We start from the raw sequence: 15,490 nt of genomic DNA on the forward strand, positions 1-15,490 counted from the left end.
TGATTTGTTGTTGATACCTTCACGTTGTGATGATGCGGTTCAGTCATTGGTTGCTACAGCTGAAAGGAATGGTCGTGAGAAGCAATGTGAAATCGGATGGTGTAAGAATTGCATTTGGGGATAATGTATTTTTGAAGATTAATGTCAGAAATGGCTTGAATTATAAGTTGGGTCCCAAGTTTGACAGGCCGTTTCATTCTATAGAAAAGAAAAGGGGAAATAGGTTCATAGTTTTGAACGAAGACACGGGTGTGATGAGATTAATACACATTTCTATAGTTAAAAGAACTGTTTAAAGTTTAGTGGGGTTTCTTTGATTGTTTTTTTTTTTGGGGGGGGGAGTGTTTGTTATTGTTTTTTTTTTTTGGTTCTTTTTGTTGGGGTTTAGCAGTTATGTATGAAATTTCTTTTTTCCTCTGTTTTCAGATGTAGAGATTTTGTCTGCTCTTTGCCTTGGTGGCAGCTGTGAATGCAGTGGGGAAGGTTTATCTAAAACTGGTGTGGTAATTGAAGAGGATCATCAAGTTTGGCCCGATGATGACAGGGTTGTCATGAGTGTGGAATTTGAAGATCTTGGATTGGCTAGAACGGAGTTGGAATGTTCTCAGGGTAGTGTTGAAATGCTAATGAGGACATTAGAGGAGGTCGAACCGAAACATAACATGTAAGATCAACAAAGACAGTTGTTCACAGTGATTAAGCTTGCAGCAGATAGAATTCAGGGCATGATTACAGAGACAATCTTGTGGGTTCCGGACACGAAACCAAATGATACACAGATTTTGTGTGGTGGGGGTAGGAGGAGTAAAAGGACGGCAGTTGCCTTAGACGTAGGGGCGATAGTAGTGGCTGTGGCAATTACAAGCCTGACTAAAGCTGAGGCATTGGAGGCTAAGGTAGCTGATCAGGGGAGAGTTTTGGAATAGGTAAGTGGGAGTAATGTAGTTATGTGAGCATTTTAAGGATTTGAGGAAAATGTACAATGTCTTACAAGTCACTATTCAGGGGGTTAGGGGTGACCTTGATATGACAATAGCTTTGTTTACTGTACATACGAAGCTTTTAAGTATTGAGAAAGAGACCGAATTGTTGCAAGACGAGATCCATTCCCAAGTAAGAGTGGTTGTAGCAGTGGCCAAAGGGTGTATTTCTGAAGATGTTTTACCTTTGGGGGTGTTAGAATCAGTTTTGATGAATTCAGCTTATAAGTGGCGTCCAACATAATTTTCACAGGTAGTGATTTATACACGTATTATGGGATAATATGGTATATTTATCAGACAGGGGGTTAATTGTGGAGATACCTAAGAGTGCAAATAACCCTTTTCATAGTTATATAATATAACCTTTTCCTAACACACATAATAATAATACAGTAGTGATGTTAGGACTAGAAACTATGTACGTAATAGGGGACAGATCTCAATCAACAGCCATCGATTATCAAGACAGGTGTACATTAGTCCATGATAGATATATTTGCGAAAATAGAGGTTTAAAATGAAGAATATAGTTTCAGGGAGTTGTGAGTTTCACCTGACACATGACGTGACTCTGACCACTTTTAGACCAGTTCCTAGTGCCTAGATGGTGATGCCATTAGAAACAACTTCAGCAATCTTCTGTAGGAGCTGCAGATTGACGGAAATGTGTCAAAAGGGGTCGACATCAATCCTGTTAGAAGGGTCACGGCTCTTCAATGGAGCATGCAGAATAGTATCTACAGAGTTTACTATCCTGAGCAAGAGGATTTATAATTTGTCAGCAAACATCTTCCTGCAACATATCCACAATCAACATGGCTGTAGTAGAGTTCACAAAGTTAGCAATGTTAAATCAAGTGATGATATAGATTATATTGGACTGTTCAGTGGCCATAAGTTGGTCTTGTCATGTGTGCTCGGTGTGTTATTAATGATTATTATAATCATGTGTATTGTCATTTACTTACTATGTAGATGGCTGTGCTTTTTCAAGCAGAAGCACTCTCCTCAGATGCAACTATCGATTAATCATGAAACTGCACCAAAGAAGTGAATGAGTGTAATCTGTGTTGCAGATGACACAGGTAGGTAGACTTGAGCTATGTACATGTGTGTATGTAGGAATTTGTGTAAATGCTTGAGACAATAGGAATGTGACCTGGACATCTGTTATTCAACATTTTTTGTTTACAGCCACTGTTGGACACATGCTAATTCAGAGGAGCTGCTGTCTCTGTGTTCTAGACAGACTGTTCTAGAAGCCTGGGACCCGGTTTTAGGTGGATTTCTAGGTGTGCCAACCGGATATGTATATTAGTTTGTGCACGATGGAAGACCTTAGGTGAAAAGGCATTGTGTGAAATGTATGGCATTGCTGGGCGAGAAACAGTGATAGCTGGACATTGGGATTACAGGCTCCAATTCCTTGCTGGAAAAGATGTTTCAAAATGGAGCCATGATTAGTCATGCACACACACAGACATGCATGTAACGTAACCATTATGGGAAGTGGTCATTTAAAGGAACTGTGATAGAAAGACAATACAATGGAGACGACTATTATTAGGAAGTTGAAATGGGGAAAAATCCCTTTTATAATTTTGGTGTTTGCCAAGATGCTTTGTTTGGGAGATATTCATTTTTCATTTACATTCCTTTGTTTGTGCTTTTAGCATATTCAGCTTAATACTGATTTCGTATTTTGAGTTTTCAGATTATATTGGATGGAACCTTAGCAATATAACTCCTTTTAATCATAATAAATAGATGATTACTTATTACTAAAAAAATGACGAAATTAATCAGGGGATGTATCTGCACATATAAATGTGCATTATTATTTCCACTTAAATACAAAATTCCAGGAAGAGATAAATTTAGGAAAAACTGACATACAGTTCCAAGAGGTATAGTAAAAAGGAAAAAAGAGAATAAATGTAACGGCCAATAAAAACAATAACAATAAATAGTATTATAAAAAAATATAAAAAAAAACTATTATTCCTTTCACTTCAAATTATTGGCAAGAAACAAGATACTCCAAATGTGGACAATATCAATTAAATGCTTGACAGTACCTCATGCTTTCTTTAATTTCGCCGATAATATTGCATGTTACAACGAAAGTACTCAGAGAAATTACATACAACAGTTCTCTTTCAGGAAGTTACAAGATTTATCACAATAAAAATGCAGTTAAGAAAGCTACTTCATACTTCAGCATAAAATTTACGCGGGGGTTTGACATGTTAATATATAAGTCTTCGTACTTCATTTACGTACTTCACCGGAATTTACTTGATAAGTCTGGTTTAAAGTTAATGCATATACTGTATTTTACCTTAGATTTCAACTGATTATTTCTTGTATTCAGGAAAACACACCTTTCCCTCTATTTTTTCTTGCAGGACATATTAGTAAGTATTTGATAACAGCCATCATCCGCCTGCACATTCGAGCTTGAGGACATGAAATCGAGTGACTAGTTCTTGGTATCTACCAGTGTGTGTGACAGGGATTTCAGTCTTTAATATTCTGGCCAAGACTCATACTTTTTATTCATTATTTTCGTGGTCACACTGACAATTCAGAAATTTAAAAAATGGCGTGTTTTCGTCTTAGTTGAAATTTAAATAAAAAAGATATCATCAGATTTCTGTAACAACTCTAAGTGCAGTAGCCGTAATAATATTAATGATAATCATAATCATTATACGTACTGGAATTATTCTTATCGTTGTCGTTATTTTCTAATAAACAACAATGGACGCAATTGAAATAATCAAATTTCACTTTAACTATTTCATATAATGACTTTCGTTCTGAACAATAATCTGTTATCCATCTCATCCTTTTCTCACTTCATGACGTCATATTCAACAACAGCAAACTGAAACTAAAGACCAAAAGAGCGCATTGACGAAAGACAGCAATGTGTCGTTTAAAGTTTATGACAGACTCTAGAAGACTTATTGGTCAGCTTCAGAATACCAGATGTACTTTCTCTTATAACTATTATACATTTGCAGGGGTTCATGACCTACACTTTCTTGGGATGCGACAAGATTGTTCAGAAATAAAAGTTAGTTTTTTTCTTACATATGGAAGATGATTTGTTCTCCCTTTTTCATTTCGGTTCATATCTAAAAAGCTTAAATACGAATTTCTTGAGTGACTGGAAAATAATTAATATATAATGTTAGAGTTATATCAAAATCGAGTGACGTCCTCAATAGAGTAAATCAATGTTATAATCCTAATTTTAAGCCTCAGTAATAAGACTGATATAAAACAGCGAAGGGTTAAGCAAAGGGCGTATCGATAACGACTTACTTTTTCTGTGAAATATTATCATAATGTTTACCTAACAGACCTGCCTTAGTATTTGTAAAAATAAAATTAAGTTGAAGAGCTTAGCTGCATTACTAAGAGACCATATTACTTTTTTTTATATGTGAGATGAGATGACTCATTAAGCAAGTTTCTCCCCTCCGCGGGTGAATTCTCTCCTGTGCCATCAAGCGAGAGCATGTTTTAGGGAATGGGTATCAGGCGCATCCTCTTTTAAAATTTTTTGAAGGAAAACCTTAGGGAGATGATTATACACATTGAGAAATTTTCTTATTTCGAAGCTCTGTGTTCCAAATAGGAAATACACTAGTAAAGAGTTCCCATTCTAGAGGATCACAGTGTGTATATTATACGCACACACACACTCACACATATATATTATATATATATTTTGTGTGTGTATGTGTGTGTGTGTGTGTGTGAGCCCGAGTATGTCAGTATGTTACCTAAGAAAATGGACATGTTGAGCTAGGCATTCTGTGGGAATATATATATATATATATATATATATATATATATATATATATATATATATATATATATATATATATATATATATATATATATATATATATATATATATATATATATATATATATATATATTTTATATATATATATATGTGTGTGTGTGTATATATATATATATATATATATATATATATATATATATATATATATATATATATATATATATATATATATATATATATATATATATATTCTGCAAGTGTTGTTTGCTTCGCTCTTACAGGATTTGCCAGTTTCATAATAGTACCCATCTTCACAGCCTACAGTAGACACGCTGCCATATATACCCCCACCCCCAGTCTCTCCCCCCTCTGCCGACTCTTTGTTTCTATTTTATTCCTAACAGTGTTTTTGTAGTTGCCTATCAATTTGAAATTATCTAGCATTATAATCAAACGTTGGCAGCTGCTAAACAATGTTGGGAAAATGACCATAAAATAGACTGGGAAAATATGAGTTTTCTATACAGGAACACCAACAAAACAGCCAGACTGGTTGTAGAGAACGCCTTCATAACATGTGCTAACAACACAATGTCAGGGAACACCGGAAACGGGTTTGCAGACAGCATATCAAGTAAAATCGTACACTCCACAGTAGCAAGGAAACGAAGGAAAGAAGGAAAAACGCAAGAGGACGCACGGGACATGAACGCCTGGATGAAGAAGATGCGGGCAGAGAAAGGCCAAGGTCACGAGGACTGGGGATCACACTGGAGGAGTAAGGTAATTATAGGATTAAAATACCCAGCACACAGATATAAATATAGCTGGACTATGTGTCTGGTCATTGTACGGATACGTGATAATGAGGACTGTTTGCCAAAGAATGCTTGTAACTTTTTCTGAATAAATACTCCATTAGATACCATCTAATTTGAATGAGGTCCTGTTAGTAATATATATACTATATATATACTATATATATATATATATATATATATATATATATATATATATATATATATATATATATATATATATATATATATATATAATTGTAATAATACAAATGCCCTCTTAATTGCTCGAATTCTTCGTGCTTTTTGTATATGCATGTCACTACAAAAGCGTAAGATCCAAGTGAAAGAAATCGAAACGGCTGTGAGAAGGTCAGGTTGGTAACGTGACCTCCTTGTGATTATGATGACGCGGGTTCCTTTCCCGCGACTGGACATCACTGCCACTTCGATTTCTTGCACTTGGAACTTATGGCTTTGTAGTGACAAGCATATCCAAAAAAGCGAGGAATTCGAGAAGTTAATAGGGCAGTAAAAAATTACAGTTACATATGTATCTGGCCAAAGTGAGCAGTAGATTCTACATATATATATATATATATATATATATATATATATATATATATATATATATATATATATATTCTTCTCTTCTTCTTCTTCCCAGCTTGTTCCCATTTTTATATGGGGTCGCCGTTTATGGATGAGCCGTTTCCATCTATTTCTATCCTGTGCTTCTGCCTCATCAATTCCCTTCTCACGCAGGTCTCCCTCACACAGTCCTTCCATCTCTTTCTTGGTCTCCCTCTTCTTCTTCCCTGACCTCCATCCCCATAGTATGTCTACCAACGTGGTCCTCATCTCTTCTCAACAGGTGTCCATACCATCTCAGCCTCCTCCTGCACTTTCTTTGATATTTCCACCACCTTAGTAGACCCCCTAATGTAATCATTTCGGATCCTATCCTCTCTCGTCACCCCAGCCATCCATCTAAGCATTCTCATTTCTGCCACATCCATCTTCTTCTCCTCTGTCTTTCTCAAGCTTGCTGTTTCAAAGTGCCATATATCATTGCTGTTCTTACCACCGTCTTATGAAATTTTCCTTTAACCTCAGCGGTACTCTTTTTGTCACAAAGAACTCCAGAGGCCGCTCTCCAGTTGTTCCAGCCTGCCTGTACCCGATGTTTTACCTCTTCTTCCATACGTCCTCCAGCATTAATAAAGGATCCCAAATACTTAAAGTTTTCAACTCTCTTTATTGATTCTCCCCAAGCTGAACACTTTCCCCTATCACCCCCATCATTGGTGGTACACATATATTCTGTCTTAGATCTACTTATTCTCATTCCTCTGTCCTCCAGTACTTGTCTCCATCTTTCCAGTTTCATTTCCAGATCTTCCCTGCTCTCTGCACACAGGACAATATCATCCGCATACAATATGTTCCACGGTACTGCCTCCCTTTACTTCCTCTATGATAACGTCCATCACTATGTTAAAAATAAATGGGCTAAGAGCCGACCCCTGGTGTAATCCTACTCTCACCTGAAAACCCTCCGTCTCCCCAACACTGCTCCTCACTCTGGTAAATACATTCCGGTACATCTCCTGTATCAATCGCACGTACTTCTCTGGCACCATCCTCTCCCTCAGGCTCCTCCATACCTCTTGTCTGGGGACTCGGTCGTAAGCCTTTTCAAGGTCAATGAATACCATATGTAGGTCCCTTTGTTTTTCCCCGAATTTCTCCATTAGTTGTCTCAGACAAAATATACCATCTGTTGTTCCTCTTCCTTCATAAATCCCATCTGCTCTTTACCTATTTCTACTTCTTCCCTTAGTCTGGCATCTATCATCCTTTCCAGTATCTTCAAAGTGTGGGACATTAGTTTAATACCCCTATAATTACCACACTCTTGGACATCTCCTCTCCCTTTGAAAATTGGGATCAGTATACTCCCATGCCACTCATTTGGTATCTTTTCCTGCTCAAGGATCTTTATCATAAGATCATAAAGTATATCCACTCCTTCATCCCCTAATGCCTTCCATGCCTCCACAGGTATCATGTCTGGTCCGGTTGCCTTCCCATTCTTCATCTTCTTCAGTGCATCCAGCACCTCTTGCTTAGAAAACCTCATCACCATGCCAATGTTCACCTGCCCATCCCCTATTATTAGTCTATTATTTTCTTCATTTAACAGCTGTTCGAAATATTCTTTCCATCTTTTCATGATGTCTTCTTCCTTTCTAAGTACTACCCCATCTTGATCTTTTATTTGTTTGATATGTGTAATATCTTTGGTGCTCTTATTTCTAGCCTTTGATAGCTTGATCATCTTATTTAATCCTTCCTTCGTCCCCAGCTCATTATACACATCATCATACGCCTTTGCTTTAGCTTGGGCTACCATCTTTTTCACCACCTTGTTTTTCTCTCTGAACCGATCTCTGTCTTCCACTGACTGCGACTCTTCCCATCTCTTCTTTGCCTCCTTCTTATCTTTTACTACTTTCCCAATGTCTTCCTCCCACCACCAACTCTCCCTTTCCTCCCATATGATCCCCGATGTCTCTCCCAGCAGCTCCTTTCCATGTCTTCTAATTACTGCTGCATTTCGTGCCCACCATTCTTGAACATCTTCAATTCCTATATCAATGTCCTCCAAAACCCTCCTCTTAAACTCTCTCTTCTTATCCTCCTCCCACTAATTTGTACCATTTAATTTTTCCTTATCCCTTTAGCTTTGGTTTTTCTTTCCCTTTTTAGCTTCAAATCCATGCATAGCAGTCTGTGTTGGGGGGCTACATGGTCGCCTGGGATAACTTTGCAGTTCTTGACCTCCCCCAGCTTTATCCTTTTATATAGGAAGTAGTCTATTTGGGAGCATCTTCCCCCACTCCTATATGTTATTAGGTGTTCCCTTTTCTTCATAAAGAATGTGTTTACTATTGCCATGTCGAGTGCCACAGCAAAGTCCACTACATTCTCCCCTTCTGGGTTTCTCTCCCCAATTCCATGGCCCCCATGCACCCGACCAATCGCCTCATTTTCACATCCAACATGGCCATTCAAATCTGCCCCACTATCACCCTCTCATGTTCTTCCACCTCTTGCATTACTCCATCCATGTCTCTCCAGAAACTTCCCTTATAATATTCAGACTCTCTCATCCCAAAGCACATCTTCAATCTGATGATACGGTCATTCTTTCTTTGTACTTCTATCACTGTATTCTTCAACTCACCAGACAGTACTATGCCAACTCCATTTCTGCCTTTTTTATTTGCTCCACTATAGTACAGCTTATATCCATCACCCAATTCTTTAGCTTTATTTCCTTTCCATCGCGTTTCTTGCACACACAAAACATCTACTTTCTTTTTCCTCATCAGGTCAGCCAACTCGCTACCTCTCCCAGTCATGGACCCAACATTAAGCTGACATACTCTAAATCCAATGTGAGCTCGCTTCTTAGCTGCACTCGCTCCTTATGCAGTAGCCCTCGCCTTATCACAGAGTTAGGGCGATGTCTCTGTGCGTCGTTTATGGAGTACGCCCTAGCATTACCTCTTTCCATATTTCGGCTCATTCCATGGTTTTGGCACAGATTTTTACGGCCGGATGCCCTTCCTGACACCAACCCTCCCTATTTATCCGGGCTTGGGACCGGCACCCATGAAAGTGGCTAGGTTATATATATATATATATATATATATATATATATATATATATATATATATATATATATATATATATATATATATATATATATATATATATATATGTATATATATATATGTATGTATATATGTATGTATATATATATATATATATATATATATATATATATATATATATATATATATGTACATATATGTATATATAAGTATGTATGTATATATATATAAATATAAATATCTATATATATAAATACATATATATATATATATATATATATATATATATATATATATATATATATATATATATATATATATATGTACATGTATGTATATATAAGTATGTATCTATATATATAAATATAAATATCTATATATATATATATATATATATATATATATATATATATATATATATATATATATATATAAATATATATATATATATATATATATATATATATATATAAATGGGTGTATGTATGTGTGTGTATGTTCCAGTGTAACTCTGAAAAGCATTGAGCAATTTCAACCAAACTTGGTATACATATGACTTACTATCTTGGAAAGAATACTGTGGGGGTAAGACATCACTGGCACCAAAGGGGCTAGTGGTGGGAAAGGGGTGACATGTTTAAAAACCGAAGATACCAGATATTATAGTTTCGTCCATAGTTTTTAAGGTTACTGAGATGAATAATGATGCTCGATGCCCTTCAAGTCCAAGTTCAGCCCGGATAGGAGAGGGGGGGACTGAGAAGCAGTGGGAAGGGGACGACATGTAAAGATAACCAAAAACGACAGATATTTGTCTAACCCATAGTTTTTGAGGTTGCTTAGATGAATAGTGACACTCCTGATGACTTTGAAGCCCAAGTTCAGCACCGATAGGAATGGGGTTGAGAAGGGGTGAAATATAAAATGTTAAAAATGCTGGGCAATGAAATTGAAGCAACTATCTTAACAGGAAAGGGAGAGGACGTGAGAGAGAGAGAGAGTAGAGGGGTGTTGGGAGGAGACACACACACACACAAAGAGAGAGAGAGAGAGAGAAAGAGAGTGAGAGAGGGAGAGAGCTTATCGGTTGTTATTCGAGTTTTCCCAGGCAGCACCAGGTTGGTCAGCTAGAATATATATATATATATATATATATATATATATATATATATATATATATATATATATATATATATATATATATATATATATATATATATATATATATATATGAGCCATGTGTCACTAACTGCATCAGTAGTACATACTCTAATTAGTCATAGACTCTTCATTTATAGTTTTTGTTACAGTCGGCCGTACTAAGACCAAGTCAAGGTTTAATATCAGGAGAGCTTCAAATTTGTAGAAGTATTTTTGGATTATGAAGCAACACAAGTGCGATATGCAGTGATGTGATATAAATAATACAGATAATTAAATAAGAGTGATGAGATTATGTTTTTTAGTTCTTTTTTAATGTTTAGTAAATTGGACCTGGAGTGATGAAAATTAAAGAAAAGTCTATTGTATTTGAACATAAAAAAAACTGACTTTAACTCAAATTCAGCGTTGTGTTGTTGAATATGAATGTAATGATACTTGATATCTCAGCATTTCTTAGGAACCTCCTCCGATGAATATTTATTTCTACCAATTTTTTTACTGATAACATAGTATTAGATATCACTTGATTCCGTGTAGGCTTCGCTTCTTTCATTAATTTAAAAAAAATCATCTGCAAGATATGATTCTTTTTAATGAAACAGTTCTTCCCATGTAAGAAATGCCATAGAGTAGTTTGGTATTAATATATAACTGTCTTCAAAGGCAAAGAATAGCCCGTTTCATAGACTTAATATAAAAAAGTAACTCCAGGAAGGTGAAGCTGTGAACTGTACAAGCCGCTTTTTTTTCATCATTCTTTTCTCATTCTTCTTTTCTCCCCTGAATGAGACAACTGGTGAAGGATCCGACCCTTTGCCCTACCACCTGAATAGAATCCTGAAAGAATTTCTCTTATCTTTAGAGGCAGATCAAAAATAGGGAGACGTTAAAAGGACGGAAATGGATTTCTCACATTCTTTTTATTCACTCAAAAGTTTTCTTCGGATACGACTCGACAATTTTTTATGGGTGATTTGGTGGGGAATGATTGAAAGGTTCAAAGAAGCAAGTTTTTAATTCAAAGACAAAATGCGTTAAAGCTTTAACAACGCACAGAATATTATAAATCTTATGTGAAATGGCATGAAACGACATTCAATACGATTCATTTTAGCTCGAAGGTAATATATTTACGAAAGTACCTTTTCAGAGCATAGAAAAACCCACTACACTATTCAAGTGGCTAATTCTACCAAACGTAGAGCATGGAACTTTTTAGAAGTACTTATAGCTTTGCTACAATAAGAAAAAACGCGCAGATAAAAAAGAACTACTTTTGGAACATGGAGTGAAATACAGTGTGAAAACTTATGTAAATTGTATACCTATTCACAAGGAAATACATACACGAAGTTGGACTCATATGTTCTTTTGTAGAAGCTTCTGTGTATATCTCTGTGTTTTGGAGGGGAGGGGAGGGTCTCAAAAGTGGTTTTGTATTTAAACTGGTTATAAAAATATGCTTTTGGTTTGCTAATCGCAATTATCGTTTTAAGCTTCATCAAGCTTTTGAATCTGAGTAATCAGCTGAGGATGTCCCTCTCCTTGATATTTGTCATCCTGAACCTATTCTTACAAACTTTTCATTTCGCTCGAGGGATATTAAGAAAATTTTTGATAATCTTGATACCTGGGATGGAGAAGATCCTGGTAGTTTCTTCACTATGTTTTTTAAGAAGGTTTCTAGTGTGTTGTCTCCAAAGATTACTAGATTCTTTAGATTTTTAGGTCAACATAGTATTTATGCATATGAGTGCAAGCTTGGCAATACAGTGCCTGTTCCAAAGATGGTATGTCTGCAGACTGCAGTAACTACAGGCCAATTTCTGTTTTACCTGTGCTGTCCAAAGTTGCTGAAAAATTTCTTTTTAAGCCACTATATAAGTATGCAGAATCCAAAGGATTGTTAGTTGATAGTCAATATGCAAATAAGAAGCAGTTAGGTACCTGCAATGCTCTTTTAGATTTGACATGCCATTTTCAAACATAGAGTAATTCAAATAGAGTTAATGCTACTTTCGATTTAGTAAATCACAAGGCACTTATTTATAAACTTCAGAATCATGGAGTGGGTGGATATGTTTTAGGTTTACTTCAAGATTGCCTGGTAGGCAGGCAGCAGCAAGTTGCTGTTGATGGGATCTTTAGTGAGCCAAGACCTATTATGTCTGGAGTGCACCAGGTAGTGTTCATGGTCCCCTCTTATTTTTAGTGTATACAAGTGATATGGTCGTTGGCCTGGAAAACAAGATTGTTCAGTATACTTATGTTGCAACACTTGTTGGTGTACCAAAGTCGCCATTTATGAGAAAGGAATTTGCCCTTAGCTTCAGTTGTGACTTGGAGTGGATTAGTAAATGATGTAGTTGGTTGTGTATGAGACTGAACTTCATTAAAACGAAAACACTGTTGATTAGCAGATCTTGTACAAATTTTACACCTCATCCTCCCCCTCAGGCGGATGGGACTCTGCTGAATGAGTCTGAGGTTTTAACTAATCTAGGTGTACCTTTTGACTCACAACTTCCTCTTAAGAAAAATCTAATGAAAGTTTCAGCAAATGCCTCACGGAAGTTAGGTATTGTACATAAGTCCTCATATATCTATAACAGCGAAAAAACCGATGCAACCTGTTTTAGATCATTTGTCCTTGCTTTACTAGAATACTGTCTCCGTGCATCTGACAGAGATTAATCTCTTTTAGATAGAGTGGTTCGGATGGTAGGTTTCTGTTTCCTAACATTATCAGTTATGACTTGGACCATCGACTGATGGTCTCTTGTTCGTCAATTTTTCATAAGTTGTATTTTAACAGAATCTTTCACATTCACAATTGATCCCCGATTTATTCCTGCTGAGTGCAACCAGATTCGCTGAACAACAGCGCAAATATGCAGTAAATATGACTAGCTTTCGAACTGGTCAGTTCCAGAGGTCCTTTATTCTTTACGCTGTTGGTAGTGAAACAGTCGCTTCGAGGATATTGTGTAATTGGAACTTCAAAAGTTCAAGCGAAGATACAACGCATTGCTGCCCTAAAACAATTCTTATTGTATTCTAATAATTTACTTATGATTTTATCAACTTATTTATTAATTTGTTAATTCATTTTTTCTTCACTAATAAGCGATCTCTTTTTTTTGTATTTCCCGTTACTTTCTGTTATTTATTTCAAATGAAAACCATATTCTTTGGAAGCTTGGATTTCAAATGAATCGCCCCTGCGGGCTTGTTTCATATGAATAGGGTTCATGTTCTGAATAATACTGATAATAATTTAAACACCAAATATATTTATAAGAGCATAATACTGCAGTTAACTAATTGTTCCATTCATACATACTGGGTGTTAGCAGGTATACAACAGTGAGTGTGCTTGGTAAGAGGAAAAAATCAGGAAGATGTTGACATAATTTGCGATGTAGTAGGAGGTAAAAGACTGATGTAAAATTTAAGTAAAGGTTAGAATAGTTAGTGTGAACCTAGAAGACTAAGCGACGAAGGTTAACGTACACTGGGGAAGACGGGAAATTAGTGACTCAAGGCATTTAGGAGTAGCTATCACCAATCATGGTGAATCATAGGTATCGCATCAGGAGCAGAGCAGGAAAACTGTTTATCTAATGAACCGTTGGAATCTCTACAGTTTTTCCTCGATAGATTTTTCAAGTTACAGTATCAAGTAATTGATTTGCAGTCTTTGCTGAAGATAGAGACGAATAAGGTGGGAAGTATTTAGATAATGCAGATTATAACTGATTTGGTGAGAATATTAAAAAAGAAAAAGGGGAAGGATGTTGAAAAGAAGAATAAAACCTTGAGAGAGGCAGGAGAACAAAGGGGCCATAGTCTGTTAGTATAACAGTAGTGAATGCTGAGGCATATATGTTATACCCCTATTTGTAAATTTGGTTCTCCTCATTTAGGTGTTGACAAGACATATGAAAACGTCAGGTTAAAGTTTTTTTGGAAAAATATGTTTTCCGCAGTAGAGGCCTTTGTGAAGACTTGCGCTATTTGCAATACGAATAAGCCGGCGACGACGGTGTCGTGTCGTTTGGGTTCATATCCCATACCAAATAGGCCGTTTCAGAGAGTGCATACGGATATTCTGGGTAACTTCTCAGAATCTGCTTATGGATATAGACATCTATTAGTAGTTGTTGACGAGTTGACTCGCTTTGTCGAGAGTTTCCCACTGAAATACAAGTCAGCTGAGGAAGTAGCTATAGCGTTCTTTAAGGGGATAATTTGTAGATATGGTGTTCCTGAAGATAGATCGCAAGGCAACGTTACGTAGCACTTCAAAGAAGTGTTTGATCTGTAGGGGTATAACAGATTATATATATGTAAGGGAGTTCAGGGAGGTTGGTATTTGAGGAGGTTATTAATCTATGGATTTTATGTTCTTGCTTTTAGCAACGGATCTACGCCCTCATTCTAGCAGTTACTGACAATTAACAAGGAGATTACCGTTTTGGTTTGGCTAGTTTGTATGTCAGTCTGTTTGTTTGCTAGTAAACAAGAATACGGAAAAAACTGAGAATAAGTTTTTGGGAAATTTTAACCACGAGGTTGGCCTTGTGATTAGCAAAAAGTGATTAACATTTTGGAAGAATGAACTTCTTCTCTCTCTCTCTCTCTCTCTCTCTCTCTCTCTCTCTCTCTCTCTCTCTCTCTCTCTCTCTCTCTCTCTCGATTACGGCCCAGAGCCCCACGGGATATTGAAAACGGCTGAGGCTCATGTCGACATCAAATACGTCACAGTTAGTCCTGGCAGAGGGCTGCCGTTTTCAAACCTCTTGCTGAAAAATTATAGCAGTGAATTCAGTCTTTCTTCCTTTTTATATTTGAATTCAGCCTTTCTTCCTTTTTATATCTGATTTGTGGTAAAATATTTTGTAAAATAGCAGCACAAGTATAAATCTAGTTCTTTGAAATATTGAAGATTTTGAATGAATTCTCGTAAAATTTTATTTTCACTTGAGAATAATGAGAGAAAGAAACTCTGGCCACTCTCCTCTCATAGTATTGGTAATT

General features: G+C 36.3%; 2 protein-coding genes across 2 annotated transcripts; both read right to left on the minus strand.

Annotated features, from left to right (window-relative positions):
- Positions 1-6,642: 6,642 nt before the first annotated feature.
- LOC136854432 (uncharacterized) lies at positions 6,643-7,268 on the minus strand. Its single transcript, XM_067130726.1, has 2 exons — positions 7,151-7,268; positions 6,643-7,013 (listed from the first exon to the last, which is right to left on the minus strand). The coding sequence occupies exons 1-2, from the start codon at positions 7,266-7,268 to the stop codon at positions 6,643-6,645; spliced, it is 489 nt and encodes a 162-aa protein (XP_066986827.1).
- A 97-nt stretch (positions 7,269-7,365) lies between these two features.
- Positions 7,366-9,031, minus strand: LOC136854433 (uncharacterized). Its single transcript, XM_067130727.1, has 2 exons — positions 8,699-9,031; positions 7,366-8,313 (listed from the first exon to the last, which is right to left on the minus strand). Exons 1-2 carry the CDS (start codon positions 9,029-9,031, stop codon positions 7,366-7,368), a joined length of 1,281 nt encoding a protein of 426 aa, XP_066986828.1.
- Positions 9,032-15,490: the final 6,459 nt, after the last annotated feature.

Source organism: Macrobrachium rosenbergii, chromosome 29 (assembly GCF_040412425.1).
Source record: "Macrobrachium rosenbergii isolate ZJJX-2024 chromosome 29, ASM4041242v1, whole genome shotgun sequence".
NCBI classification, from domain to species: Eukaryota; Metazoa; Arthropoda; class Malacostraca; order Decapoda; family Palaemonidae; genus Macrobrachium; species Macrobrachium rosenbergii.

Bases quoted from the DNA above. Each gene is read 5' to 3' on its own strand.
- LOC136854432 (XM_067130726.1), bottom strand. From the start codon at position 7,268: ATGGAGGAGCCTGAGGGAGAGGATGGTGCCAGAGAAGTACGTGCGATT. The intron at 7,014-7,150 runs GTGAGAGTAGGA...TCCTGTGTGCAG, and splicing joins GGGAGACGGAGGGTTTTCAG to AGAGCAGGGAAGATCTGGAA.
- LOC136854433 (XM_067130727.1), bottom strand. From the start codon at position 9,031: ATGACTGGGAGAGGTAGCGAGTTGGCTGACCTGATGAGGAAAAAGAAA. The intron at 8,314-8,698 runs GTGATAGTGGGG...GGTACAAATTAG, and splicing joins AGGTGGAAGAACATGAGAGG to TGGGAGGAGGATAAGAAGAG.